The sequence below is a fragment of the Ixodes scapularis genome, unplaced genomic scaffold (genome assembly GCF_016920785.2).
Source record: "Ixodes scapularis isolate PalLabHiFi unplaced genomic scaffold, ASM1692078v2 PGA_scaffold3__209_contigs__length_174095766, whole genome shotgun sequence".
Classification (NCBI taxonomy): Eukaryota; Metazoa; Arthropoda; class Arachnida; order Ixodida; family Ixodidae; genus Ixodes; species Ixodes scapularis.
In genome coordinates, this window is record NW_024609868.1 from 170,599,569 (window position 1) to 170,624,955 (window position 25,387).

General features: G+C 42.3%; 1 protein-coding gene across 1 annotated transcript; it reads right to left on the minus strand.

Annotated features, from left to right (window-relative positions):
• Window positions 1–407: 407 nt before the first annotated feature.
• LOC115314802 (nose resistant to fluoxetine protein 6) lies at window positions 408–22,382 on the minus strand. Its single transcript, XM_040214863.3, has 10 exons — window positions 22,109–22,382; window positions 16,468–16,679; window positions 15,162–15,273; window positions 12,306–12,390; window positions 7,549–7,649; window positions 6,496–6,675; window positions 5,260–5,353; window positions 4,819–4,905; window positions 2,443–2,608; window positions 408–494 (listed from the first exon to the last, which is right to left on the minus strand). Exons 1-10 carry the CDS (start codon window positions 22,380–22,382, stop codon window positions 408–410), a joined length of 1,398 nt encoding a protein of 465 aa, XP_040070797.3.
• Window positions 22,383–25,387: the final 3,005 nt, after the last annotated feature.

Below are 25,387 nucleotides of genomic sequence, written 5' to 3' on the forward strand. Positions count from 1 at the left end.
AAGGTGCAATTTAGCACTATTCCATTATAAAAAAAAGAATTGAGATTGTGGTCGACACCTAAATCTGCTTGCGATTGAACTTAATGATCATTAATACTTTTATGTACTTTTGCATGCTGAATTTTTCTTATTTTCTAAAGATACTAAGCAAGCCCATGTACAAACTGCCCGTTTAATCACATCCAGTGATTTCGACCATTGTGTTAATTTTATTGCCTCGCAAAGCTATTAAAAAACAAGCTTTTCGTGTGTATGTGACGGACCCGTAGGGAGATAACAATATATTTTCAGGGGTGATGATCAAACATCGCAGGTAGTCCTTTAACAATCATTGCCAACACCAATTAAGAGGGGTTAGTATGCGAGCGGCATTGGTCACTAAATAAGATAAAACAAAACGAAACATCTCACTTTCTAAATATCAGGAGAATGCAGAGGCCAACTAGGAATAATTGGAAGTCTGTTGAGAGGTACCACAGGTGAGGAAAGCATTCCTGAAATCCAGAAAGAGCATATTTTAGAATTATTTATAGCAGAGACTAACACGATTTATTTCGAAAACAAACTAAAAGAATCGAAAACAAACCAAAAACCTAATTGAAAGGTTGCGAGTGTTTTCTGTAGAATTAGACACAACCATAAATACGACAGACAGCTATTGATCCGAGAAATTGTTGCAAACATAGTTATTAATCTAAAATTTCATTTTATAATTGGCGCCATTCATACGCTTTTATAGAATTGATATTAATTGCAATACGCCCTTGTTAGTTTTATAAAAAAAAAAGCTAAAGAATGTCTTTTTTGTGCTGCTGGAATATAGCACAGCTAAATGTACATAGCATTGCGTACCTTGAGGAATAATAATCTTAACACGAAACCCAGCATAATAAGGAAGGGGGGTGGCGCAATTTTATACATCGTGCACATGAGGAAATCCATACTCGAAGTGAGGCATAAGCTGAATATTTTATGTAACCCTTGAAAAAAGTATTGGTATTCCTAAGAATGTACCAAGTATCGCTAGATCAACAGAGTTCTAAACACTCGCTTTAAAACCAATTGGTCTAACCTGTACATTTTAATAAATAATCGAGAACTGCATGAATCAAACCACATATGCGCGCCTACTAATCATAAACTCACAATATTTGGAACCCAAAAACGTAAACCACATGGCCATAGACAGTCTTGATTTTTTTTTTTTTTTTACCTTCATTTCGCTTTTATGCACAGGAAAGTTGTATGCGCCAATCGAAACGAACAAGAAGAGACGAACAAGCGCTGCTTTCGACTAGTTTAATCGTGGCGCGGCGCCAGCGAAAATTTCCGAAGGAGCGTGAGCAGCATGCTGTTTGGGAAATAATAAGACAGAAAACCTAAAAAAAACATTTGGATAGTAAATGTCGCGGTAAAATACGAGATAGGAATTTCGATTGGATACTAGTCATAGAAACATGTCTGTCGCTTCCGCGGGCATTTTCTTTCCCATTTAGGTGGTAAGCTACCATCAACTCTCAAGTAGAAGTATATCGACCTCCACCCAGAGTCTTAATGTCCTCAAACCGGGTTCACACATGCATTCCCCACATTGCATTGATAAATACCAATTTCCAGTATTGTTTCTCGACAACTCATATTTTAATGCTTGGTCATTGACACAACCCATGTTTGACAAATGTACCTTGCACCCTTCCACATGAAAGCGAAATTTTGTAAACCAGACCTGTGGGGCATTCCACATATGTCCTGGCATTCATAATGTTGCAGCAAAATTTATTTATTTGTCTTCCGGAGGAAATCGCCAGACAAGAGATAGCGGGCTTTCGTGACGCAGATAACAAGATCTGCGCATAGTACCTTTTAAGGCTGGAGGCTCTGGCCAGTTAGCTATTCATAACCTAAAGATAACAGCGCAAACGTTGACTCACACACTCAGCATAGCACCTATTCAACAACTTATTTATTTTCTGCGTAAGATTAATCTGGCGTCTGATCTCGACTAAGCTGTAATCGGTGACAGACTAAGATTGCATTGTAAGCTCCTCTCACCTCTTTAAAATTGAAAATAACAAATGCAGGAGAGGACGTCGCCTCCTTTCCAGAATTGGCTCTGCTAAAGTGGAAAGAGGTGGGAGGACCTTTCACTTAGCCTGTCGCCGGCTACGGTTGAAACTAAGGCTTATCCATGTCCTTATTTCTATTGGCGTCTTTGCTTGCGCATACACGCCTCCTCAGCATAACTCGCCTGACCGCCCAACAACGAGTTTCGTTATTCTTTTTTTATGGCTGTAAAGTTCTGCTCTGATTTCCAGAGGCAATAATTTTTAAACGAGCACAGATTGAATTCTTAGTCCTTGGTGAAATATGACTTGTTTTTTCTATTGTCCCGCATTATTCAATAACCACTCGTGACTATTGCATTTGCAAATAAACACGTACCAGGTCGGATGCCTTCGCGAAGTTTCGGACCTGGAGTAAAAGCTGCCACCAGTGCGTTTCCACTTCATTGTAGAACTTATCGAACAGAACCTTGGCATTCGGACCCGATGTTACGAGAGGTGTGAGGTAGAAGCATGCTATGCAAAACGCAACTGGCACCGTGACCCTGAAACACACAAGCAGTTTGATTTGTTTAGTCACTGACAAAGTGAAACCTTAAGGAACCTCGGACAACGCTTGGGCGTCTGGTGCACTTCGATCGAAAGCCAAAGCACGGCCTACGGCGCGGAGCTCGTGGCAAGGGGCCAGGCGTGTGGAAGACACGCCCTGCCGTTCTCATTCTGCCAGCGACTTTAGCAAACCCTACCACCCATAGACGAAGGTTTTCTAAAAGAACAAGTTCGATAACACCAATGTAGAAGTTAGCTGGTTGTGTGTATCTGTGCTACACACTGTTGCAAAATAAAAGCGCCTATTTATTTGTATCGCGTTCATGTGTTTCAATTACTCGTTTTTACCGTTGTAATGTATGTGGTTTATTTATATTTCGCGTGTATGTGATATTACGTTGTTCTTGCGTACATTGCAATGCTGTGCGTTTTTGTGTAGTTGTGTGCACGCGATAAATGCACGTACTAAAAAAATGAATGACATTATAAACTTCCTGTAACGCCGAATTAGAGCGCAGCTCTTAAGAAGGAGGAGGGGAGGGTACTGAGGGGAGGGTATGCCCCTCCCCCTCATCCGTACTCTCTACTCCTCCTCTCCTCGTCCTGTGCTCTACCCTCCTCCTGTCCTCCTCCCTCCTCATCTCCTCCTCCTCCCTCCTCTCCTCCTCCTCATTCCTCGTCCTACTACCTTGCCATCTCCTCCTCCCCCTCCCCCCTCCTCCTTCCCCTCCTCCTTCCCCTCCCCCTCCTCCTCCCGCACGTTGCGTCATGCAACGTTTTCCATAATGCAACGCATGACGGGAGGTCACCTGACGTCACATGATGTTCATGACGTCACGTGACCCTCGTGACGGCACGTGATCCTCGTGAGTTCACGCGACTTTCGTGACGTGACGTGACCCTCGTGAGGTCATGTGACCCTCATGAGGTCCCGTGACCGTCATGACGTCACGTGACCCTCGTGTGTTACGTGACTCGTGAGCTCACGTTACTCTCGTGACGACAGGTGACCCTCGCGAGGTCACGTGACTTTCGTGAGGTCACGTGACCCTCGGGACACCACATGACCCTCGTGAGGTCACGTGACCCTCGTGAGGCTACGTGACCCTTGCGACGTCACGTGACCCTCGTGACGTCACGTTACCCTCGTGCCGTGACGTGCACCTCGTGAGGTCACGTGACCCTCGTGACGTCACGAGTCCGGCGCGTTGCATTATGGGACATTTATGCATAATGCACCGCGCAGTTACGCCGACGGCGACGGCGACTGCGACGCCAACGCCACTCAAGCCGGAAACGGGCGCCTAAGAGCTGCGCTCTAAAATGAAAGCTCCTTTATAATCTTCTGCAATAACATACTCGGAAACAGCTTACGGAGTGTTTTGATACGTTGGGATAATACGCTTTCCTAGAATCGAGAACCCATGAAACTACAAAAAAATATGAAATAACACACGCGGACAATAAAAGCTTTGAGGCTGAGTGCTTAAAACTGAATCTTATTTTGTGCACTCTAATGTGAATTTTATCATGTCAGCGATAACAATACTTTCATATCAATTAATAGCGCGTTTTAGTAGACCGTGCTTCCCCCTCCGCTAAGCCCCTCCGCTACCCGGAACTCTACAGCAAAGGCCATCGGCGCGCAGGCGCAGTGGCTGTTTCTTCGTAGCGGAGGGTTAGCGGAGGGGAAACGTGGTCTACTAAAACTCCCTAATGAGCGGTTCTCGAAGGGCGCGATGAAAGAAAGTAAAGCGTTTCTGCACATTTCCTCTTTAAAAACATTCAGCCTTTCCACCCTGGTGAAGAACGAGGACCAGCGGAGCTGTGCAAGCGAAAGTAATGGCCGGCCGCACGTCGGCCATTACATGGCTTGCCGCCGTTGCTCATTGATGGCGGTAGGTGTCCAGGGTTCGGTGCCTTCATTTCTTTTCGGGGTTGACGATCCTGGGGAAACTATACTCTGTTTCACCTTATGTTGTACCGCAGGAAAGGCTGTAAGCGCGAGCTCCTTGCTCTGGGGCAGATCTCGGCGGCACAAGCTCTCGTGCAGTAAGGGCAGCTGTCAACGCTATGAGCTCGCGCTTCCAGCCTTCGCTGCGGTACAACATAAGGTGAAACGGAGGATAGCCCTTAACAGCTCCGCTGTAAAATAGCGCGAGTCTAAGGAGCTCCCTAATTTCTGTATTTGTGAATCCCAGCTCACCTGATTTCTCGGCGTGTGATAGCTACCACAGCAATCAGAAACCTGTTGGCATTTTGTTTGACGACATTGTAGGATAGCAGGAACCCACTGCGAAAACAAACAAATGTAATATGATTACGCTGCATCGTCTTCTTCTCAACGTGCTCCAGGAGTGTAGGTTGGTTTCGCCGCAGTAAAATTAAAAGAAAGGCAAGCTGTTAGACAGGCCATCAAATCCTTTTACGTCCATAATTTTCCAGCAAAATAAGTTTTTTTTATTTATTACATTTTACTTTGTCTGCGATCCTAAACATATTCAACACATGTTTGCGAGTAATAGATAAATAATCCACAAAACATTGGAACCACCTTAAGGCAGTTGTCATACCTCCAGTTCGAAAAATGCTATTCTTCTTTTTATGATCATAGAGCATATCTAGAGAAGCGTTTATTTATGCTTACCTCAAGAAGAAAAATGTATCAACGCTCAGAAACGCTGCCGAAAACACGCAGAAAGACCAGTTACCCGCCATTTCAAGGACGTTGACAAACCGCGCTGCAAGTGAACAAACATAAATTCAATATAATTAGAATTTGACAACGAAATACACCTCTTGCTGATCACATTTCAAAACAATAAAAAATGAACCCAGTGCACGCGCGCAGTAATTCGAACAATTAAATATGAAAAAGTAACCCATAGCAGCAGAACTTCGATGTAGTAGCAGTTAAATATTAAAGATATGGATATATGAATTACTTCTGAGGAATGCAACAAAATCCTGAATGCTCTATGCCCACTTCAGTAAATAAAGACGCCTGCATACCATGATTACAAATAGATTTTCGCGACCTTGGTTCCATTTTTTATGCACATTGATTAGGGGCCAAGCCCCAGTGGAAGCAGCAAGATTTGCGCGCTAGGAAACAGTCCCAAATCACCTCTAAAAGCAAACACGCAACCACAAACTTCAGGATTTAATTTGTTTTCTATTTGAGATGCCAGGATGCGGTGACGAGGTATTCCGAAATTAGTCTCATTAATTATATGCTCTCATAAAAGTAAAATAAAGAAATTTTCGCAAATCAAGGACGTAAAATATAATTAGGTTTTAATTGAGATTTTTCACACATAGCAAAGTAAACGATGCGCCTGAACCCTGTGTTGTTTTATTTATTCAGTGTCTCAGGGCTTCAAAAATAGCACCTTCTGTAGAAGGCAGGGGTTGGAATTGAACCCAGGATCCCTGGGTCCTGTGACACGAGCTTTCGCCCCACGTGCTGCGAGCTGGTTTGCGCTAGACTACTCGGCCACCGACCCGCTTTTTTTTTTTATTGCTGTAGCCAACGATTTTTTTTTGTCAGCCACCGATCTTCTTAATTCATATCCATTCCCCAAAGGTACGTAACTCGATGTTTTTCTTTTTTTTTTTCAATTTCAGAATTGTTGAGTATGCATCGTACTTATGACACAAAATACAGTTTCTTATTCAACGCACTTCATATACAAATAGGGGCGACAGGTGATCGTTAAAATTATAATGATTCTGAGACATTTATATACGCATTTGCGACCAAGCTGCTAAGCGAGAACACGCAGCATTTTGACGCTTTCGCTTTTTTTTTTCTTTTTTTTTGTTTCGGTGAATATAGTATGATTGACATTCATAAATCCGCATTCAGGGGAAATTTACTTACACACGATGGGGTCAAAGGCGATGGATGTGTGACCAAGAACGATCCACAAAAGGCTGAAGAAGCGCAGCCCGTGGAGAAAACGGTAGTTGTAAGATTCGGCCGTCTTGTCTTTGCTGACCGCAAGAAGTACGCGAGTGTTTGCAGGAATTGAGAACGCTGTGATGTACTTCATCAGTCTGCCTGCGGTCGAGGAGAAAGGGGTGCAATGCTTTATATGCCGATGCGATTCTTTTTATTTTGTTCCAGAGTGACCTATTTTAGGAGCCTAGAGGCTTACGTGGGCATCCCAATGAATTGACACCAAATGAATTTACGGGCTGAATTCCATAAAAGGAAGAAGACGATACTGCAGCAGTGGTGCGCAATGCCGACAAGGCCCACGCGCAAGACCCTGCCACCTTTTAAGCACTCGGCTTCATCATCCGAGCACATCTATGTTATTCGTGGCTGCGGCTCATCTTCGTAACAAGATACAATCGGGATTTCAATCCTTAGTTTATCATTTCTATATATTGCTGCTGAGTTTAAAGCTCCAAAGAGCAGATGTTCCCCATTCCGATGTTACACTGATATGCCCTTTTTTATATAAGCCGCTATTTCAGTTGAAAGGAAATAATTTGTACAGCGAACTTCGTCAATTTCTTTCCGTTGCAAAATATTTTAAAACTACTTAATTTGAACAGGTTGACCTACCGTCAATTGAAAGTTGGCAGATCGAGAGATCTTTATACTCGTTAACAATCATATTAACTAACATCTTGTGAACCAGTAAACATTTGTTTAAATACTCTTGTATTTCTGACATTCCTGCTGGTGGAAGTACTTTTCATTTTAAACTATTTTATTGGAAACAAAACAAAAATGACTCTAGAAAAATTTAGTAACCCGGCTAATCGTCATATGTATATGGGTCTTCAGATATATATGTTCTATTTGGAACAGAAGGCAGCCGATGTCCATGCTCGAGCAATACAACAACAAGCACTCGAGATAGAAATATTGCAAACTACTATCCTTCCCAGACCCGTAAAGAGGTGATGAATATGAACTCACTTCTTCGTGCTGGCTTGGTTTGCAGTTTTTCACTTCGTGTAAGCCGGACGTCAACGATAGAGCTCATGACTGATATCAGAATTATCACTCCAAGGGAAATCCTAGAAGAACATTGATAGCGCATTAGCTCTAATGGCACTTGGTATCGCTATTTATGACTGACATGATTTGATCAGTTGAGAAATATGAGTTCAGCTGAGAACCAATTTCCAAAATATTAAGTATAAAGATTCGTATTTACACTGCTACACGCCTGAACAAACGCGACGTTTCGCGAAAATATATATAAAAAACACCACATTGAATACATTTTTAAATACACAACTTAAAGGCCGCCGTACAGTTCGCGCTTTCCACTTTTTCTGCGTTTCCTCCTCTCCTGCCCTCCTTTCCTTCCTTCAACGCCCTCCCCCACCTGTTTACCGCCCTCCCCCGAGAGGACAACACGGGGAATGGATTAGGAGACGCCTCCGTTAATCCGGCCGAACCCGCCGAAGAGGGGGCCTGCTGCTTGACTAAAAATTATTTCGCCGCTCGGAAAAAAAAAAAAAAACCGCCGCGGGCAGCGACCGAATGCGCTTTGCCGGATGCGCAACGCTCCGTCCGCCTTGAACAAGCTTGTATGCATTTGACTAACATTTTTCGAAGCGCGGCAGGTTTAGTGTAGGTCCTATCATATGGTCCTGCAAGATTTCCCTGTCCGCCACAAGCTAGCGAATAATTCAAGAACATAACGACGGCAGCGTATTCAAACAGTGTAAAATAAAATGTATATAACATTTATAAGAACACCGTTGTCTTCACTGCTTGGCTTTCAAATTTTTAGCGTTGCCAATAATCGTAATCAAACTATTTTTATGATTGAAGACAATTCATCGTGCATCGACCCCAAGATTACGCTTACGTGAAACATGATTCGACGCGGGAGCGGCTCGAGTCACCGCAAACGTTTTTTTTTTTCAACGTCGATTTTGCTTTTTAATTTAGCTGAGGTACCACTGGCAGAACACGAATCGCATACTTGGAACGTATATACCGTCTGAAAACTCATATAGCTGGTTCAGTGAATGCAATACTATCGCATTCGTTGAAGCTTGATTTGTTGATTCGAACTTCAACAAATCACACGCACCCATTCTCTTTATTCCTGTTTACCCAGTCATAGTCGTTCCCTCACGATGCAATACGAGTACAAGTAACTGCAGTTTATGCATTGTTAACGTTGCACAGCCGTGATCGCACGGTTTCTAGAAGCGCTATAGAACGAGCACAAGCGTCGAATTCCGGTACACTGATTGATTTCTGTCTCACCGCCGTGACGCCACCCGAGAAATGCGATTTCGTTCTGTCTGTGAAATTAGGAACACAGAAATTATGCTATAATCCCGGTAATAAAACAAAGCGAAATGGATCTCTGGAGCCAATACCCAATCGCTTGCGAGGTGACTAGGCGAAAGCATATATTACCTCCGTGCCTTTACCCTCTGCACACCGCCAGAGAGAGTCATACAAACTCCTTGGAGCTATTGTCAACACGATTACGTTTGCAAGCCGGTAGTTTGACTCGGCTGCGATTCGTCCCTTTCATAGCTCTCTATGAAACCAGAAAGGTAGATACTTTTCTACATTGGGTGGGTTTGCCCGAGGCCTCCAGTTATTTACGGCCAAAATCACACTAGAGGCGCTTCAGCAATGTTCACTCTGGTCGACACACGCGCACTCTAAAAATGCCAGTCGTCTGCCTTCCCAAAAGATACTTGAAGAGCCAATCATAAAGACCGACGGATAACGAGGCCGAAATTATGCTTATACCTCAAAAAAATTATAACACAAATTTGGCCTCGTCATTCCCAAACTGGTTGCCGGACGAAATTCTCTACGCGAATTGCAAGCCAGGGTTGGTAATAGTAACATAAGATACGTACGGCAGAATTCCCTGCCATAAATAAAATGGTTTGGCTAACGCCAAAGTAACGCGAAATAGGTGGAAAGAGTTTTGCAAAAGGGAGCGTAAACTGAAAAAAAAAAGACAAGAAAAGGAGAAATAAAAAAAAAAATCTCTGGTGACGTGGCCAAAAAAAAAAAAATTCTGTTCATGTGATTTTTATTGTCAGGTGACCGAACAAAAAAAAAACGAAATAAAAAAAGAACACGAGAAAAAAATCATCCCCTGCCCGGTTTCGAAGCTAGGCCCGCTTGATCGTGAAACTAGCGCGCTATTCGTTGCGCCTAGTTGCGTCGACATAACTTTTTTTTTTCTTTCTTTATTGCAAATTGCGCCAACATAACCCTGCCTGTAATGCTCACGCATTCTCACATCATAGGAGAAAGCTTAGGTGCCTTCGTAGTTCTTCATGTATGTGTTATTTTTATTTGTGGGAAGAGTTCACGTTCCAGAATGATTTTAGAGTTTTGGAGCAAAACGAGTTTTCTTCATCCGAGTCACCTTCTAGAGCCAGTAGACCGCACTGGGTCGTCCGGCTAATCAAGCAGCTATTTTCAAATTCTTTGACGTGCCCGTCCTCGCATCCGAGGTCGCCGTTTGACAAGCTTATCTTCCACCTGGTAGCCGGAACCCCACGGCAGCTTTGTTCCGTCCCCACTCCCTCTCGAGAGGATGGCTCGCCCCGAGGATAATCCCATTCTCTAGACGCCCTTTCCACCCAACGCTGGCCCTTTCCCTCCCCGTCTCCAGCTTCGGGAGAGAAGGTTCTTCCCTGCAGAACGTCCCGTTTGTACAGCGGCCTTTAATGTGTTTTAAAACAACTAAAACATATAACCCTGTCTTATTTTCAACATTTTCGTAAAACTCCGAGTTTGTTCATGTATGTAGCACTGTAAAACGTATATGTTTAAAGAATATATTGTGAATGTGGAAGATTCAAAAATTGTATGCTTGGTGCATAAAATAAGAATTTTGTTAAGAATATATTAAATCTCAGAGCTCAGTTTCATAGTATGCCTATATTTATAAATTACTGTCAGTCTAAACCTGCGGCGTATTCCGTAACGTGTCTATAAGTATATAACACAGTTCGAAGGTCACCCATACTCTTGTTCTGGACACCAAATTAGTTTAACATTATTATATTATGGAACAACACCGACACGACAGAGTTTTCAATAAAGGAAGATACTGTGCAAAATATAACTACTCGTGTAACTAACACATCACTTCACTAAAATTTTATCATTCCCCCTTAATAACCAACACTTTAATGTTTATAGCCTAAACTCCACTATAAAAGAAAGGTTTATAAGAAACTGATTTACAACAACTTCCCTAAAGGCTCGTTCACACACTCGCAACCGAGTACGACCGAGAGCAACGAAATCTGTTGAAACCCCTTACAACCTCTTAGGACGAGAAATCACACCGGCACGCTGGTGCCATCTATGCGGTGACCCTGGAACTGCGTTTCACAAGAGCGAAGGCTTTGCGAGATTTGCGAGGTCAAATGTGCATGATACCTATGAGAAAGGCCCGTTTATAAGGTTGGCACAAGTTTGTTGAGCAAGAAAGAAAGGATAATGCGCGAGAGAAATAGAAACTATGCCGGACCGTCAAATTTACACCGCTACCCAATCGATGGCACCAGTGTGTCCTCTCGTCGCAAGAGATATTAAGTTCCAAGGCACTCGGCCTTAAGAGGTCGCAAGTGTGTGAACGGGCCTAAAGAGTCTGTGTTTCCACGCAGTTCTCTAAAGTCCTACTTTCCCTTCCGAAGTGCCAATCGTCGGTGTCGCCCACGGCTTACTGCACAAATGGGTCACGTTTTTTTCTCTTTCCTCTCGCCGAACGAGAGGGAAAAAAATCGCAAACAGAAACAACAGGAGGCGTTGTCTTAATCCCATCGGTATCCGGCCGGCGAAGCGATGCTGGAAGCGGCGGCAAGCAGGCGCGACGCCAAGGTCACGCGTTACGCCGAATGCACGAGACGGTCAAAATGTTCGACGCTCACGAACACCTAAACGCGTGTGGTCGTCGGAGCACAGCCGAACGTAGTAAGGCTTTTTAAATCGCCACATCTGGAGAGATATTTATGGCCCGGTCTTGGTACCTGTCTAATGTTCCTGTCCTTCCCTTATCAACCTTAACATAAAACAGATACTTTAACATTATTACAATAAAACCACGAATTCGCCTAAATACACAAACAAAACTTGTACTACAGTGTGAAAATTATAACGTTCATTTCTGTTCAGCATGCCGATCGCATCGACACATTGCATATATTAGCAAACAGGTGCAAGAAAGGCCACATTCTTGTCTCTGGGTGTTGAATCCACTCGCTAGCTTTACCCTGCGGATTGATAAAACGTGTTGCGCGTGCACTTTTTAGGAAATTGAACGACGCAGAAGTGTTTGTAGAGAAGTGAGTGGTGTCTATTGGAAACTAATTGTCTACGTGGAAAACAACAGAGCACAAAATCAATTAAAAATGCCTACAGAAAAATTAGTGAATTTATAAAATCAATAGTAGAAGGCTCTTTGTCGTGGGATCCCTTTTATATAGTTTCGGGTGGATATATGCCCGCGTACCTTATTTACTGCATTACAATTTCTGAAAAAAATATAGTTTTGCTTCTGGCGTTTTCAAATGACCATATCTTATACATTTTGTATCAATTGCATTCTCGCCGCCGTTGATTGCATTCATGCACATCAGAACCCCCTCTACATTTATCTAATAATGAAGCCTTCCCATTTGACATCATACTGAAGGCAAGAAATTTAAAAAAAACAGCAGTCTTACACTATACCCAGCTGCGCATTCGTCCACGGAACAGGTAAGCTTGTGACGCAGTTCTTCACGGTTATTTTAGTGGGACCTGTGATCACTGCAAAGAAAACGAGGCAGAATAAACAGGCCGGTCAGTCCTCTCTGTCCCAGACTTCACCAACCACGGAGTGTGCATCTTTCGATCAAACACTCATTAACGAGAGTGGGCAAATATTCCGCGGATGACAAAAAATTCACGATTCACGCAAGCCACTGTAAATATCGTGGAGTTTTGTGATGAATTCTAGAAATGACAGTGTGACGTATACCTTTTGGATTTGTCGAATCCGTCCCACTGCTCAAGCCACGACACCCCTGAGTGGTGCAGGTCGAGGCATATCTTTCTTTGCACTTAACCTTTATCAGCTATTAGTTTGTTCATTCATAGGTGGTTAGTAAGATCAATATAAACAACACATTTTTTTTAACTTACTGTAGACTCAGTACGCAAACATTGCAAGTGCAACCTTGGGTTTTGAATTTGTGTGCGAGTACGCCGAACATTGTACAGTTTAACGGCGTTTACACTTCACACTTTGCACTACTAAGCCATATGGACACAGCAAATACAACACGTTGAGATGCGATGCTCTCAGTGACCAGCAAGCTTTGACTAACACGAAGCCTCCCCACACATAAAATACCTCATAATATATCCCGTGGCAATTGATTCATATGGTTGATATCATACTAATTACATGAGGTGCTGGTCAATCGCGTGCATTTTAATCTTGAACTCATCGTGCAGTTTTCTTCGGTTTTTACTAGAAAATGTACAGTTGCACATTTTTAAAGCAGAACGTTTTGACGATATTTTTCTAGAGTTCATTTTTATACCCAACATGCGAAAGATTATTCGTTTTATTTGTTGGGCTGGCCTGCTTTATTGTTAACGCGGTACATGCACCAAAGTGTTTTGGCCACATCACGCATCGTTTCAATTTTTATTTATTTGGCAGTTCGTCTTCAGAGCGTAATTGTGTTCTTTTTATATGCAGTTTGATGTTTTCATTATAGCGAAAGATATAGATGCGGTAGTTGTTTTGACCCCTATAACGCAAAAGCCATTAAAAGTGTAATAAAGTGTTTTTTTTTTGTTTTTTTTTTGCGAATTAGTGTGTTTCGTTTTGCGAGGGTTGCATTTTTTTAAAGATTTTTTTATAGGACGAGGGACATTAATCTTGTGCCTACTCTATGCTTTCAAGTTCCACTACGCGTAGGAAAGCTGTTCACTTTTTACGTCTAGAATATCGCAGAAATAGTTCGCACTCAAATGTATTCGAACTGTGAGGGGACGTCGCCTTTTTTATCGCTATATCATCTGAGAGTAGGCTGTGTAATTCCAAAAAAATACTTTATTTCATCGACTTTTGACAATTCTAAGCATTTTTAGTGAATGAAGCAGTAAACGATTTATTAATAGAAAATATATTGTATTCGTACTTTCCTGGCTTCTACTCTGGTTAATAAAAGTTAAGTTGCCCTGTTCTCTTTACCAAAACTGTGTATTATGTTAGTTCCCTCGAATATTTGCGGGTATGACTCTGTAATCATAAGACCCTAAATTAGGTTCACGTTTTACCGACAAAACCAGACTAAGATTACCCGCAAAAATTTTGTTGCTTAAACCGCCTTTTCTAGTAAATATCAAATTTAACTTTAAATTTTGCCAAAAAGTATTGGGCACCAGAAAACTTGCTCTTATGAATTAAACGTTAAATGTATAACTTTCCTCCTGCCAATAGTTCCACTCTTCTTCACTCCCTCCCTCTTATATCACAATAAAAAAAACTTTAACAAAATGCACACGGACCTTACACGAGACTAACTACGCAATTAAAAATGTACTTGTGTCTCCATTCTCGTAAAGAACTTGGACAGGCATCCACTAACATTTGCGAAACAATTTCGGCATATGACGAGGCAGAACAAAAAAATTCCTCAAAAAAACGTTTAAAATTCACTATTGTGTTCGTATGAACATCACTCGAAATGACATAACGCAGAATTTCAATTGTTGTAGGTGATGCACTTCCTGCATCGTTATTCGCCTTACTATTCCTTTTGGCTCTGCGACGTTTATGAGACAAATTTGACAGCGAGTCATTTCTTTAAGCGAGTGATATTCAGTTTGAGGCTAAACACTATCTTATACAATTCAGACAGGTTATTTTGCCCATGTACAGTGCAATCTTGAGCCTCTCGGCTACAAGTTAAAAAAATGAGGACGTTTACAATATTCTGTAACGCCGAATTTGAGCGTAGCTCTTGAGAACGAGGAAGGGAGGGTACGGAGGGATGTTACGCCCCTCTTCCTTCTCCGCTAAGTTTAGCGGAGAAATTTTTCTCCTAAATTTAGCCGGAAGATTTTACCCTCGTGATATCACATGTGGCTTCACGAAGGAAAATTTCGCGGAAATATTTTCCCGTAAAATACAGCGGAATAATTCTGCCGCTAAATTTAGCGGAAATATTGGCAACGTTAGATGCGCGTGATGTCACGTGAAAGTAACCCTCGTGAGGGTAACCCTCGTCACCCTCGTGAGGGTAACCCTCGTGACCCTCGTTAGGGTAACCCTCGTGACCCCCATGTGGGTAACCCTCGTAACCCTCGAGAGGGTAAACCTCATGACCCTCGCGAGGGTAACCCTCATGCCGTCACACGTGACGTCACGTGTGAGGTAATTATGGGAAACGTGTCATCATGCAACGCGCGGTTACGCCGAAGGCGACGGCGACGCCGCTCAAGCCGGGAACGGACGCCTAAGAGCTGCGCTCTAAAAAAAAAAAAGAAACGGGCTCGCATACTTGGGGGAATCAAACACTCACACGAGTTTACCAGAGCTTGCATATCGTTTCTGTCGCAATCCGAAATGCCGCAGATTCCCAGCCGAATTCCCGGAACCCTTTCGTCCTTCTGAATATCCAGGATCACGGGAGTCTGGACAGAAGTATGTTAATAAAGTGCACTGTTGCTGTCTGGGTAAGGTAAACATATTCAACAACAGTTTTTCATACCCTAGTTATACGGGCTCCTTTAAAAGCAGCTAAGTGTGACTAGGTCAGACTTAACTGTGGTTAAGTGTGTCCAGCAAGCATCCTAAACCGCAGCTTCACTTAAGTACGATTAGTAGCTACGGCCGCCTATACACTAGTTAAGTGGGCAGCGATAACGGTAGTTACGTCTCATCTCAGTCGCACTTAACTGCGGTGAAGTGTGCCCGTATAAAGCGCGAAACACATGTACGACGAAACCGTCCGATCCGACGTGCGGACTGCCGGAATGACCTTGGGGGGAGAGGGTTTTCGTAGCATCGGAGAGTGTTGAAAACCCTCGCCTCCGACCGTCGTATTGCGCGGTCGGACGTCGGATCGGACGGTTTCGTCGTACATGTGTTTCGCGCTTAACTGCGGTATTAGTGCTCCGCGAGAAAATTAAACCGAACATAGCATCTTCACTTTTTTTTTACCATTTATGTAAGGTAGTGAAATGGTTGATTGGCTTCAAAGCTACAAATTTCCAGCACTTTGTATTTTTTATGACACTACTTAAAATCCAATAAAAAGCACAACTCCTTGTTTGCAATAAATATACAGGCTCTGTAAAAAAACAACTGCGTATACATTGCGCTTTACGCTTGTCGTAATTGACTCTACGTTGTCAACTATTTTTTATCCACATTAAACATACACCTACCAGGGGTACATAGTATGATCAAAGAGAACTGAATTTAATTGAGAATGTAACAATGCCAGTTCTTGGGATTTAGAAATATAAATTTGATTGCATCACGAGTAGAAAGTGTGTTTCAAAACACAACACAGTGAACTTGAAGGCAGCTCTTCTTGTCGCGTTTTCAGTTTACGCTCACCCCCGGGCCCCTTATTATTTATACGCGAGGTTCTCTAAATAGGTATGAAATGCATTGAAGTTATATTAAAAAAAAAATGTACGCATCTACCGCTATACATTTACGACTAACATACTGCAGCGCGTTGCCCCCACTGAGGTGGTTCCGATCAAATAACTTCCGTGCTAGTGAAGCTATAGCTTTCACACACGCTTGCAATACATTCGATTGCACGGTAACGAAATTAAACGATGCCAAGAGCGCGTGAACATTACAAGACTTACCCGTTCGTGGGACATGAGAAAAGCCGGCAGCATGGCATCAATGAAGGAGGTATCGTTGATCATCCTTATGTAGACGTTGCAGTACTGGCCTCTGATTTTTTCGTTGCCGAATTCATCTTTCACGATGGTTTCGAGGCACTCGTCGTAGGCGCCAATATCCGCCCACGTTCCCTGGAACAGCCCGGTAGGATACTTGCCACTGGCGTCGATTACTGCAACCAAAAATACAATATTAAAGGGATTTTACCAAAACACCTCCAATAATTGCTCTGTCAGGTACACAAGCCGAGAAGGTTCACCTTCCCCGTCTCCCGTAATATTTCTAGTCGGAAACGAGCGTGTGACACCAGATTGAATATTGAACTTACCTTCGTATTATGTATGACCTCTACATTTAATAACAAGAAAAAAGGCACGTACGTGTTAGTGCAGGAAGAAACTGCATACCGACAAGCATACAGATAGCTGACCAAAAGGACCGTGCCTAAAATTCAAAATACACTGGTAGTTTCGCTAATTAAGAAAATAATCATTTGCATAACGTAAATATAAACGCACTTTTTGTATTGATCATATGCTGAATTTCTCCGGCTATATTAAAATTGGAAACATTTATGCTAGAGTTACGTATAATCGAGTCCCTTTATATAAAGAAACAACTAGGCATCTGAAATCTTTGAGGGCATCAACATACCCCACTGCGAACTATTATTAGGAATGCGTATAAATTGCTGATAACTAGAAATACAAATTTTAAATTAATAATGAAGAGAAAAGACCACAGATACCAAACTAGGAATACCGGTTTCTTTGTGTATTTCTGTGAATATTATTTGTACCTATATTTTGTAATTTTTGTAACTCTTAGACTGGGCTGCAATTATTATTTTCTTTTATTTTCCCTCTCTTAGTATTCTATTTCCCTTTCCCCAGCTTCCTCTCCTTTTCCTTGCCCCTTTATCTTTCCTCCCTTTCCTTCTCTTTCACTGTTCCTCTATCTTGTGTTTTGGGCTGGCATCCTTTTTCTTGGGGTCGAAGATGTTTGACGGAATACATTTGAAGAGGTGGTAGTTCAGAGCGGTGTGGGTGTATGTTTTGTGTGCCTGGATTTATCGAGTGACTGTCCACCTGTGCACTGATACGTACATCGACCTCTTTTAATGCGCCCACAGAGTTTTGGTCGCGGTCGCGGAAGGCATCTGCGCCTTTCCTCGGCCGTATTTCTTGATCTCGCGCTGAAGTAAAGGTTTGGCCCATCAGATTCAAAAACCTACCCACGTTTAACGTTCCCTTTATGTGTTCTCACGTCATCTGACAGGCAGGGGTTGCTCGGATCTCGAGTCCATTCGAGTCCCCCGCAGTCGCATGCGGCAATGAAGGCACCATACAACCATGCTTTTCGTTTATCTACGCTGCAGCATAAGCCTCTTCGAAGCGCTCCCGTCTTCAACGTTCCGAAGATCACCACGGCTCGGCACCGTGACTGCCCGTGTTTGGTATAATATACATGAAAAGAAATTTTGCTCCTCTTACTATCAGACTGCTTTCGCTCGCTGGCGGATCGAGTGGAGGTAGTGGGATAGACATGATCACGCAACTTTTTGCAAAGCATGGAGGAATTCTATGTTCTCGATTTATTGGTCTTGTCTAAAAAAGGACGGTGACGACTATGGTGGCGAACGTTTTGTTAACCGCTCTGCTCAGGTAAGCTTATATCAATAACTATGGTTGGCTGCTTCATAGAATGTCGTCAGTGCGAAATGCTTCTGCAAGGAACCTCACGTTGGCGCTAGTCTCTTGTCGCACGCTTCCAACAGCCAGCCATATGTCTGGTGTCATGTAACCAATTAAATTCCATCTTGAAGGGCTTTCTGATCTCGTGCGAAATATTGGTGGTCGAGTTTTGCTTATCATGCGGCAAATTTCGTCAGCCTTCTTCAATTTGTCTCTACTCTCCAGGGCTAAAATCTCTAGATGCTCTCGTTGTTCTTACAACGCAATTAGGTATTCGATTTGGGGTTTAATAATTAGGAGTGGACAAGCATATACATTTCACACAAAAAGAATGCAAGATAAGAGATATCTCCAAACAGTGCTCCTTAAATATATTTAACTGGCGCGAAACATTTTAGCCTTAGGAACAATAACTGAAGGGACCTACTACACCGAACAGGTATTGCGTTATTATTAGTATATTTCGCACGTTTTATGTGTGGAATTTTAATTTCATAGACAGATAAACATAAACGCAACTTGCGAGTGATTATATTTGTTTTATACCTTAACCATAAATCGATATTACTGGTTAGATTCAATATTTTCTGCGCATCTTATCATCGGCGGTGTAGAGCGAGAATGGATCTGGCATGTCTGCGTAGTTGGCGTTCACTGAACGTTGCTCACTTTTCTACGATACTTTCCGTGGCAACCTATCGTCATCAGAGACAAAATCCCGCCTACTTTTGTTGTGTTATGATATTCTGAATACGAACTTCATCCATCTTTTTAACTCCAGCATGACGCTAGGAACCATTAGCACTGACCTCGTGCACCTAAAAGTTCACGTGACTCCCCGCGAGACTGCGTTCTAAAACGGAGATAAGAAACATGGTGACTTAAATCCATTGAATTTATGAAGACCGCTTCTACTGCACAAATTCTGCTTTCAAATAAGAGAAGCTTGCACGCGAAAAAAGATATAGTGAAAGGAACATCATAAATAACATGAGATCCAAGAGTGTACCAATTTTCTTGTTTTATAAAATCCCTTATTAATTTTAATGCATCAACAATGCGCATGTATAAACCAATTTGCGATTTATAATTTACAACAAAAACCTAATTGACGACAGTCGTGAAGTTACAGAAGCTGTCATGCGCCTTTTTCGCCCGTCTAGTTGCTACATTGGGAATCCCAAGTCACTAATAAGGGCGATGCACCACTTCACAACATTGTTTGCGAATTCCCAAAGTTGTCTTTAACATATTTTTTAAGAGGAAAAGGATTTATTATGCGAATGAGGTTACTAGAACTGCGGGACATATCAATACCAATGTGCTGTTTCAAAAGACTTTCTGAAGAAAAAGATATGCGCCAAGATACTTTTACGTTGAAAAACTTGTTCTTGAAATATTTTCAGATGAATGATATATTTATGCACATATGCGAATGTCAGGACTATATAGTAAAATATCTTTTTTTTTTTTTACAATTTCACAATGCACCTTTCTTCCGAAAAATAAAAAAAGCTAATACAAATGCATACAAAATATATTTCTCAGTAGGCAATATTACAGAAACCAAAGCGGCACAGGAAAACACGCTGAAATTAGCCAATCTTCTGATCAAGACAATCCGCTGCCGGTCGCTCAAAAGAACAGTTGATCGCGCGTATTCGTATAGAGCCTACGATCGGAATATAATACGTTCTATTCTTCATTCTGCGTTAGTTAAACTCCGATACAAAACTCTTTTCTTCACTTTCATATTGTCTAGAATTGCTGGTGTTGCCGCATGAAATAAATACCTGTGAATGGGGCCATTAGGTTTTGGATCTGAGCCTTAACTTTCGTCTTCCCCATGTGTCTTGGTTGCATGATCCGAGGGCTAAGAACCCATCTTGCCGTTTTCCTCAGCGGATTGAAAGATCGTAAAAGCGTGTTTTTTTTTTAACCTCTCTTTTAAGAATGCCCTGTCGAAGTCTTGCCCTCACAGATTTAAACAAACCTTTGACAGACAAGCTTCAAATCTCGAAGCAGCGGGTATCCTTTTTACTTGGTGACGACAGTTGTTGAGAGCTAGCTTAAAAAAGGACGTCAGGTACCACTGTGAAAGCTATTGGAGTTAGAAAAATGTCACAGTTTTATCTTAGCTTCTTAAGATGTAACATACCGTAAAGAAGGGATGCACAGAGCAACACGATGAGCGATTTGTGACTTGTGTAGAGGGGGCTGTGTACTCCACTCCGTCGTCGTGTGGTCGGAGGTATGTACAGTCGGGGACGAAAGTCCCCAGGACGCGCGATCTGCGACTGAAATGCATTGCTCTGACATCTGCCGGCGGGTCGCCTGGTTTCGAGATCGCACAAAAGCGCATGCGCGTCCTACTGTGCCTGCAAACATGTGTGTTTCCCGCTTTTGTGCGGCGCGGCGCCTAACTCAGAATCGGGCGCGTGGTACCGCCTTAGGCATAGCGCTTAGTGACATGGCACATATAAAGCAAGAAGTCCCTGCAGCTCTAGTGAGCGATAAACTCAACTGGTTATAAACAAGGTTCGCTGACACGGCGAAATTCGGCACAATGCCGCAAGCGGTATCTCCAGTTTTGGAATGTGTAGCAGACTTAAGTCATCCGCGAGCGCTATCTCTGGGGCGGTACCAAGCGTCCGATTCCGTGTTAGGCGCCCCGCCACAGAAGAGCGGGAAAACACACAAGTTTGCAGGCACAGTGGGACGCGCATGCGCTTTTGTGTGATCTCGAAACCAGGCGACCCGTCGGCAGATGGCTGAACAGTGCGTTTCAGTCGCAGCTCGCGCGTCCTGGGGACTTTTGTCCCCGACTGTACGTCGGTCAAACGGGGCAATTCATGAATGATCGCTTAATATAACATAACTATGACGCATTTAAGGTTGTGTCAGGACATCTGGCCTTGTATTGCCGTTACTGTCAGTGAACTCCCAAATCTGACAAGTGTCAAGTGATAAGAAAGAACAAGAATAAACTCACTTGACAAATAATAGAAGCACGAAAGATTGGGAGATTAGGGCCAAACTGCGGTCAGCGCACAATTACTACCTCATCTCAAATAAAGAATGTTACTTTTTAGATGCGTTGGAGCGATGCGTGATTGTGGCTTAAGGAGCGCGTGACGGTCCTTTATTATTTTTATCTTGGTTTGTTTGTTTCGCGTTGCAGTATTTATACTCAGTGTCAGCTCAAATAAATTTCAGATGTAAGTCAGAGTTGTTTTTAATATACCTTATCGTTCTTGCCCTTGTCTTTGCGCTGTTTTTTTTTTGTATTTTTAAACATACACAGAACGCAAGTATTTAAAGCTGTATAACAGAGTTACTGCGTCTATCAGAATAACCATATATGTAACCTGTACAAGCACTGAAAAAACGAAAAAGGTTGAAGACTCTCGAGTCATGTTCTAAAAACATAAAATTAGAATTACGAGACTCTAGTAAGTTTGTAGTGTTGATGTGTTTTTATAGGTATATCCCAATTACGTGCAATATAGAATGCTCAACATAACATAAAATAGGTATTTTTTAAAGCTACTGAACTGTACCGGGAAATAAACAATATTGAAATATTAAAAATTATATATTTACGTTTACACAAAAGTCAGTTTTTTAATACTTCCTCCAAAATATATAGGTTTATAGTTATTGTTATTATTGTAGATACGGGGGCGTTTTCAAAAGCATGCCCCACACAATACTCAATATCATGGTTGTTACGGAAACCTTAAAAGAAAATAGAAATACTGTTCACTTTTTAATAACCACATCTTAACGCTTCACTCCGAATGTAATTTTGAATTATTTAAAATATATGTATTTTTTTAAGTTGAAAACAAACATTAGCGCCTAAAACAATACTGCAATTGAATCTCAATTAAACACGTGTACTCACATCTGACTGCCCAGGGCTCCAGAGCTCTGATCCCACGCATAAATTTCAGAAGACCTATGGTGCAGCTGGTAGAAATGTCCGCCCCCAATATCTTCCTAGATAAACCCGTCAGTTCCGGAGACTGCATCGCCATGTCCATGTACGCCCTTATTGTTTCCATTATGTTGGGCGTTGGTGTAGTCGACGTGGTCGTATCATTTCCAAATTCACCGGTGCAGAGCGCCACACATCCAAGCACACAAACCACCAACACGATTGTAGCTTTCGGCCTCATGGTGTGCCGCTTTCAGAAGAACTCGAAACACTACGAGATCACGCACGTCTTGGCTTTCAAGTTCGCAGTCCCGACGAGAATGGACAGGGGGAAGCGGGACTTTAGTAGTAGTCAACACCCCGTGTAAATTTGCGGCTTCGTGAGGTGAGGGAAACAGCGAAAGTGAGAGAAGAAAGGAGCTATATGGGCTTTCCTCCTCCGTCTCCCCCCCCCCCCACCCACCCCCCCCCCCCCCCCCCCCCCCCCCTTCCCCCCCTACTCTCGCTGGCTTTATTCTTTTCCGGCTCTCCTACGCGGTCGAGAAAATCTACAGCCTCTGCACAAATCCTCCAACAAGTCAGCAAACAAGGTTTTTCAATCACCCCTCCCATCATCTTTAAGTGGAGAAAATAAAAGGAAAACGCCTTCTTCTATCAGATAGGCAATAAAATAACATGCATATAATTTTGGCACCAGCGTTCTCAGCCGGCAACATCGCCGTACCGATGGCGCAATTGCCGGCGTGACGCAGGAGTGGGCATTCCGTACCGGAGCTTGGTGTTTCTGTTACCGTCGAGGGGTAGTGACGCACGGAGATCAAGGTCGGGGAGACTTGGCCGCCACCAGCGATTGCATATTAAACGAGCATCGCACCCATCCCCCCTTTTCCTTCCCTGACTCATCAGCTTATGTCACGTTCAAGCTGCACGTTTATGTAGATCAGTGGAATTTTTACGTTTGCGATCGGCCGGGCGTTTCCCTGAGAAGCGTACACCAGAGTTTCTGGCATTGGGAGTCTCGCGCTGCGTCTGTTCGATCGTTTTAGTAGCTATCTTTGTTTAGTTTTTTCTCACTTCTATTTTAGCAAAGCGCTATAGATGCCAATCTTTTTTGGCCTTCAAACAAAATTGTTGTTTTGGTGGCTCGCGCAGTCTTCCGCAGAGCAGATTGCATACAGAGTCGTGTACTTAGTGATTTGTGGGAGGTCACCCAAATAAATGATGGCAGACGAGATGCATTTCGATGCCGGGGGCATTTTATTGTATTTCCTAGAGGTAGAAATTTCTGTTACACGACGTCCTAAATATTATGTTCATGCATATAGCCTTTTTCTGAATGTAATTTCGTTTTAGAAGCTGTCTCTTCATTAATGACGCACTGCCATTTACCAAAGATGTTGAGTGTAGTGGGGCTGTCCACTTCTCGTTCAGACCAAAACCAAAAATGCTATTATTACAAAATGTATAAACGAGTCTCAAGTATTCTAAGTTAATAATGCAACTTCCGCTAACATCTCTGAAATTTTTATAATTAAATTTCGGGTGTTCACTAAAAGGCCGTGACTCTCGGTAATCTTTGCGGAAATCTGGACAACCGAGAGTACACCAAATGATTACCTTCGTCTGGAGAACCAAACCCCATGAAAAGCATTTGCTCGTGATTAAAGTCTGCACACTAACTACCTAACCTCACTACCTAAGTCTAAGGCTTATATTACATCAGCAGTGCCGTTAGGCTTAATATTGATAGTAATCCTTCACGAAAGTCAGATGGTTAGTGAGCTGCGTCGCGCAAAATGTCATCTTAAGAAAGAGGGCATTTGCAGCGAATTGTGGCTCGATCGAGCTCCTCCTTTTGGGAAAGAGTCCTTGCTATTGAAACAGCTTAGGACATTCTTTTGACCTGGAGAATTCTTTGAACATGACGCAATTCCTGAAGTGCTAGTTCTTACTCTACATCTCTGAGTGGCATGGGTTTTTTGGTTAACGTTATTCGAGACCCAGGTCTCTAGCACTAAAAATACAATATCAGTTCGCATTATCCCAGTCTCATTTTTTCTTCGTTAAGATGCCTGTTATTTTTTTAGCACCCTTGATATTATAGGTCCGTAACAATAAATATATATTGTTACGGACCTATAATATCATCATTTATATATATATATATATAAATGATATATATATATATATAATGTTTACCTGTCCCATTACACAAGTAGGAAACATGCCAGCTCTTTGATTAGATTTCAGCAAAGGCATTACGTCTTTTCACTTCGCCAAGAGCGCAGATTGATCCAATTCCTATGATGGTCTTGAACTTACTTTATAATGATGGATTAGTTTCGAATAAAAAAGTTTATTAGAGTAACACATGTCATATGCTGCACAGTCGTGAACAGTAATAACGAATGTTGGGACCGCACCCTGAAGAGTGTCAATGCTTTCACTTTACTAGACACCGGGCAGTGGGCCGACCACTGAGATCTTAGACTTCCCGCGCATGAAGAGCCTTTTCAATTTTCTCTGCACATTCTGCATATGGCAATTCGCTCCCTTTCCCTCTGTGCAAATGGCATTTTCCTTTCGTACTACTCCATTTTTTTTACTTAACTTTGATCAAATATTCTACAAGATATCTTTCCATACAACTGAAACCGCTACAAAAATACTAGAGAGTACAACTTCATATTTTCCTTTGTGTGCAATTTAGTCGCTTCTAAGTAAACTCAGACCAAATTGCACCTCTTTCGAGCCTACAATAATTCTGCGAAGCAATAAAATAGACATAATCATGGCTATATTATTGCGACGCAATATAATAGTCATAATGATGATGATAATCATCAATAGGCACAATATTTTCTGGGTTTTTAAGCAGAATTAGGCCATGCATATATAACAAGTCTTTCGGAGTCTTCTTGAACACATTCAGATGAAAGCAAATTACACACTATAAAAAATTATTTCTCCGCCCAATAAAAAAAAAAACATTTTAAACAATTAATCTGACTGCGATATTCAGAAAGATCGAAACAGCTTAATAATTACGCATATATTTTCGCTCGCACGTACTTGGTTCGGGGGTCCTTTTCCTGTAGATTGCGGAATTACAAATGAGCATTGTGGCCGTCACTGCATCTTCGGACGAACCTTATGCATCCTTATATGTGTCGATGATCATCAACAAGAATTCCTCGGAAACAAATGTATGCGCTTTGGCGCGTTAAATATTTTCCAATTGGAAGT

Excerpts from the sequence above, each read along its gene's own strand:
- LOC115314802 (XM_040214863.3), bottom strand. The coding sequence starts at position 22,382 with ATGAGGCCGAAAGCTACAATCGTGTTGGTGGTTTGTGTGCTTGGATGT. Across the intron at positions 7,650-12,305 it reads AATGCGCAGCTGGGTATAGT|GATTTCCCTTGGAGTGATAA; the intron begins GTAAGACTGCTG and ends ATGTTCTTCTAG. Across the intron at positions 2,609-4,818 it reads ATCACACGCCGAGAAATCAG|GGTCACGGTGCCAGTTGCGT; the intron begins GTGAGCTGGGAT and ends TGTGTGTTTCAG.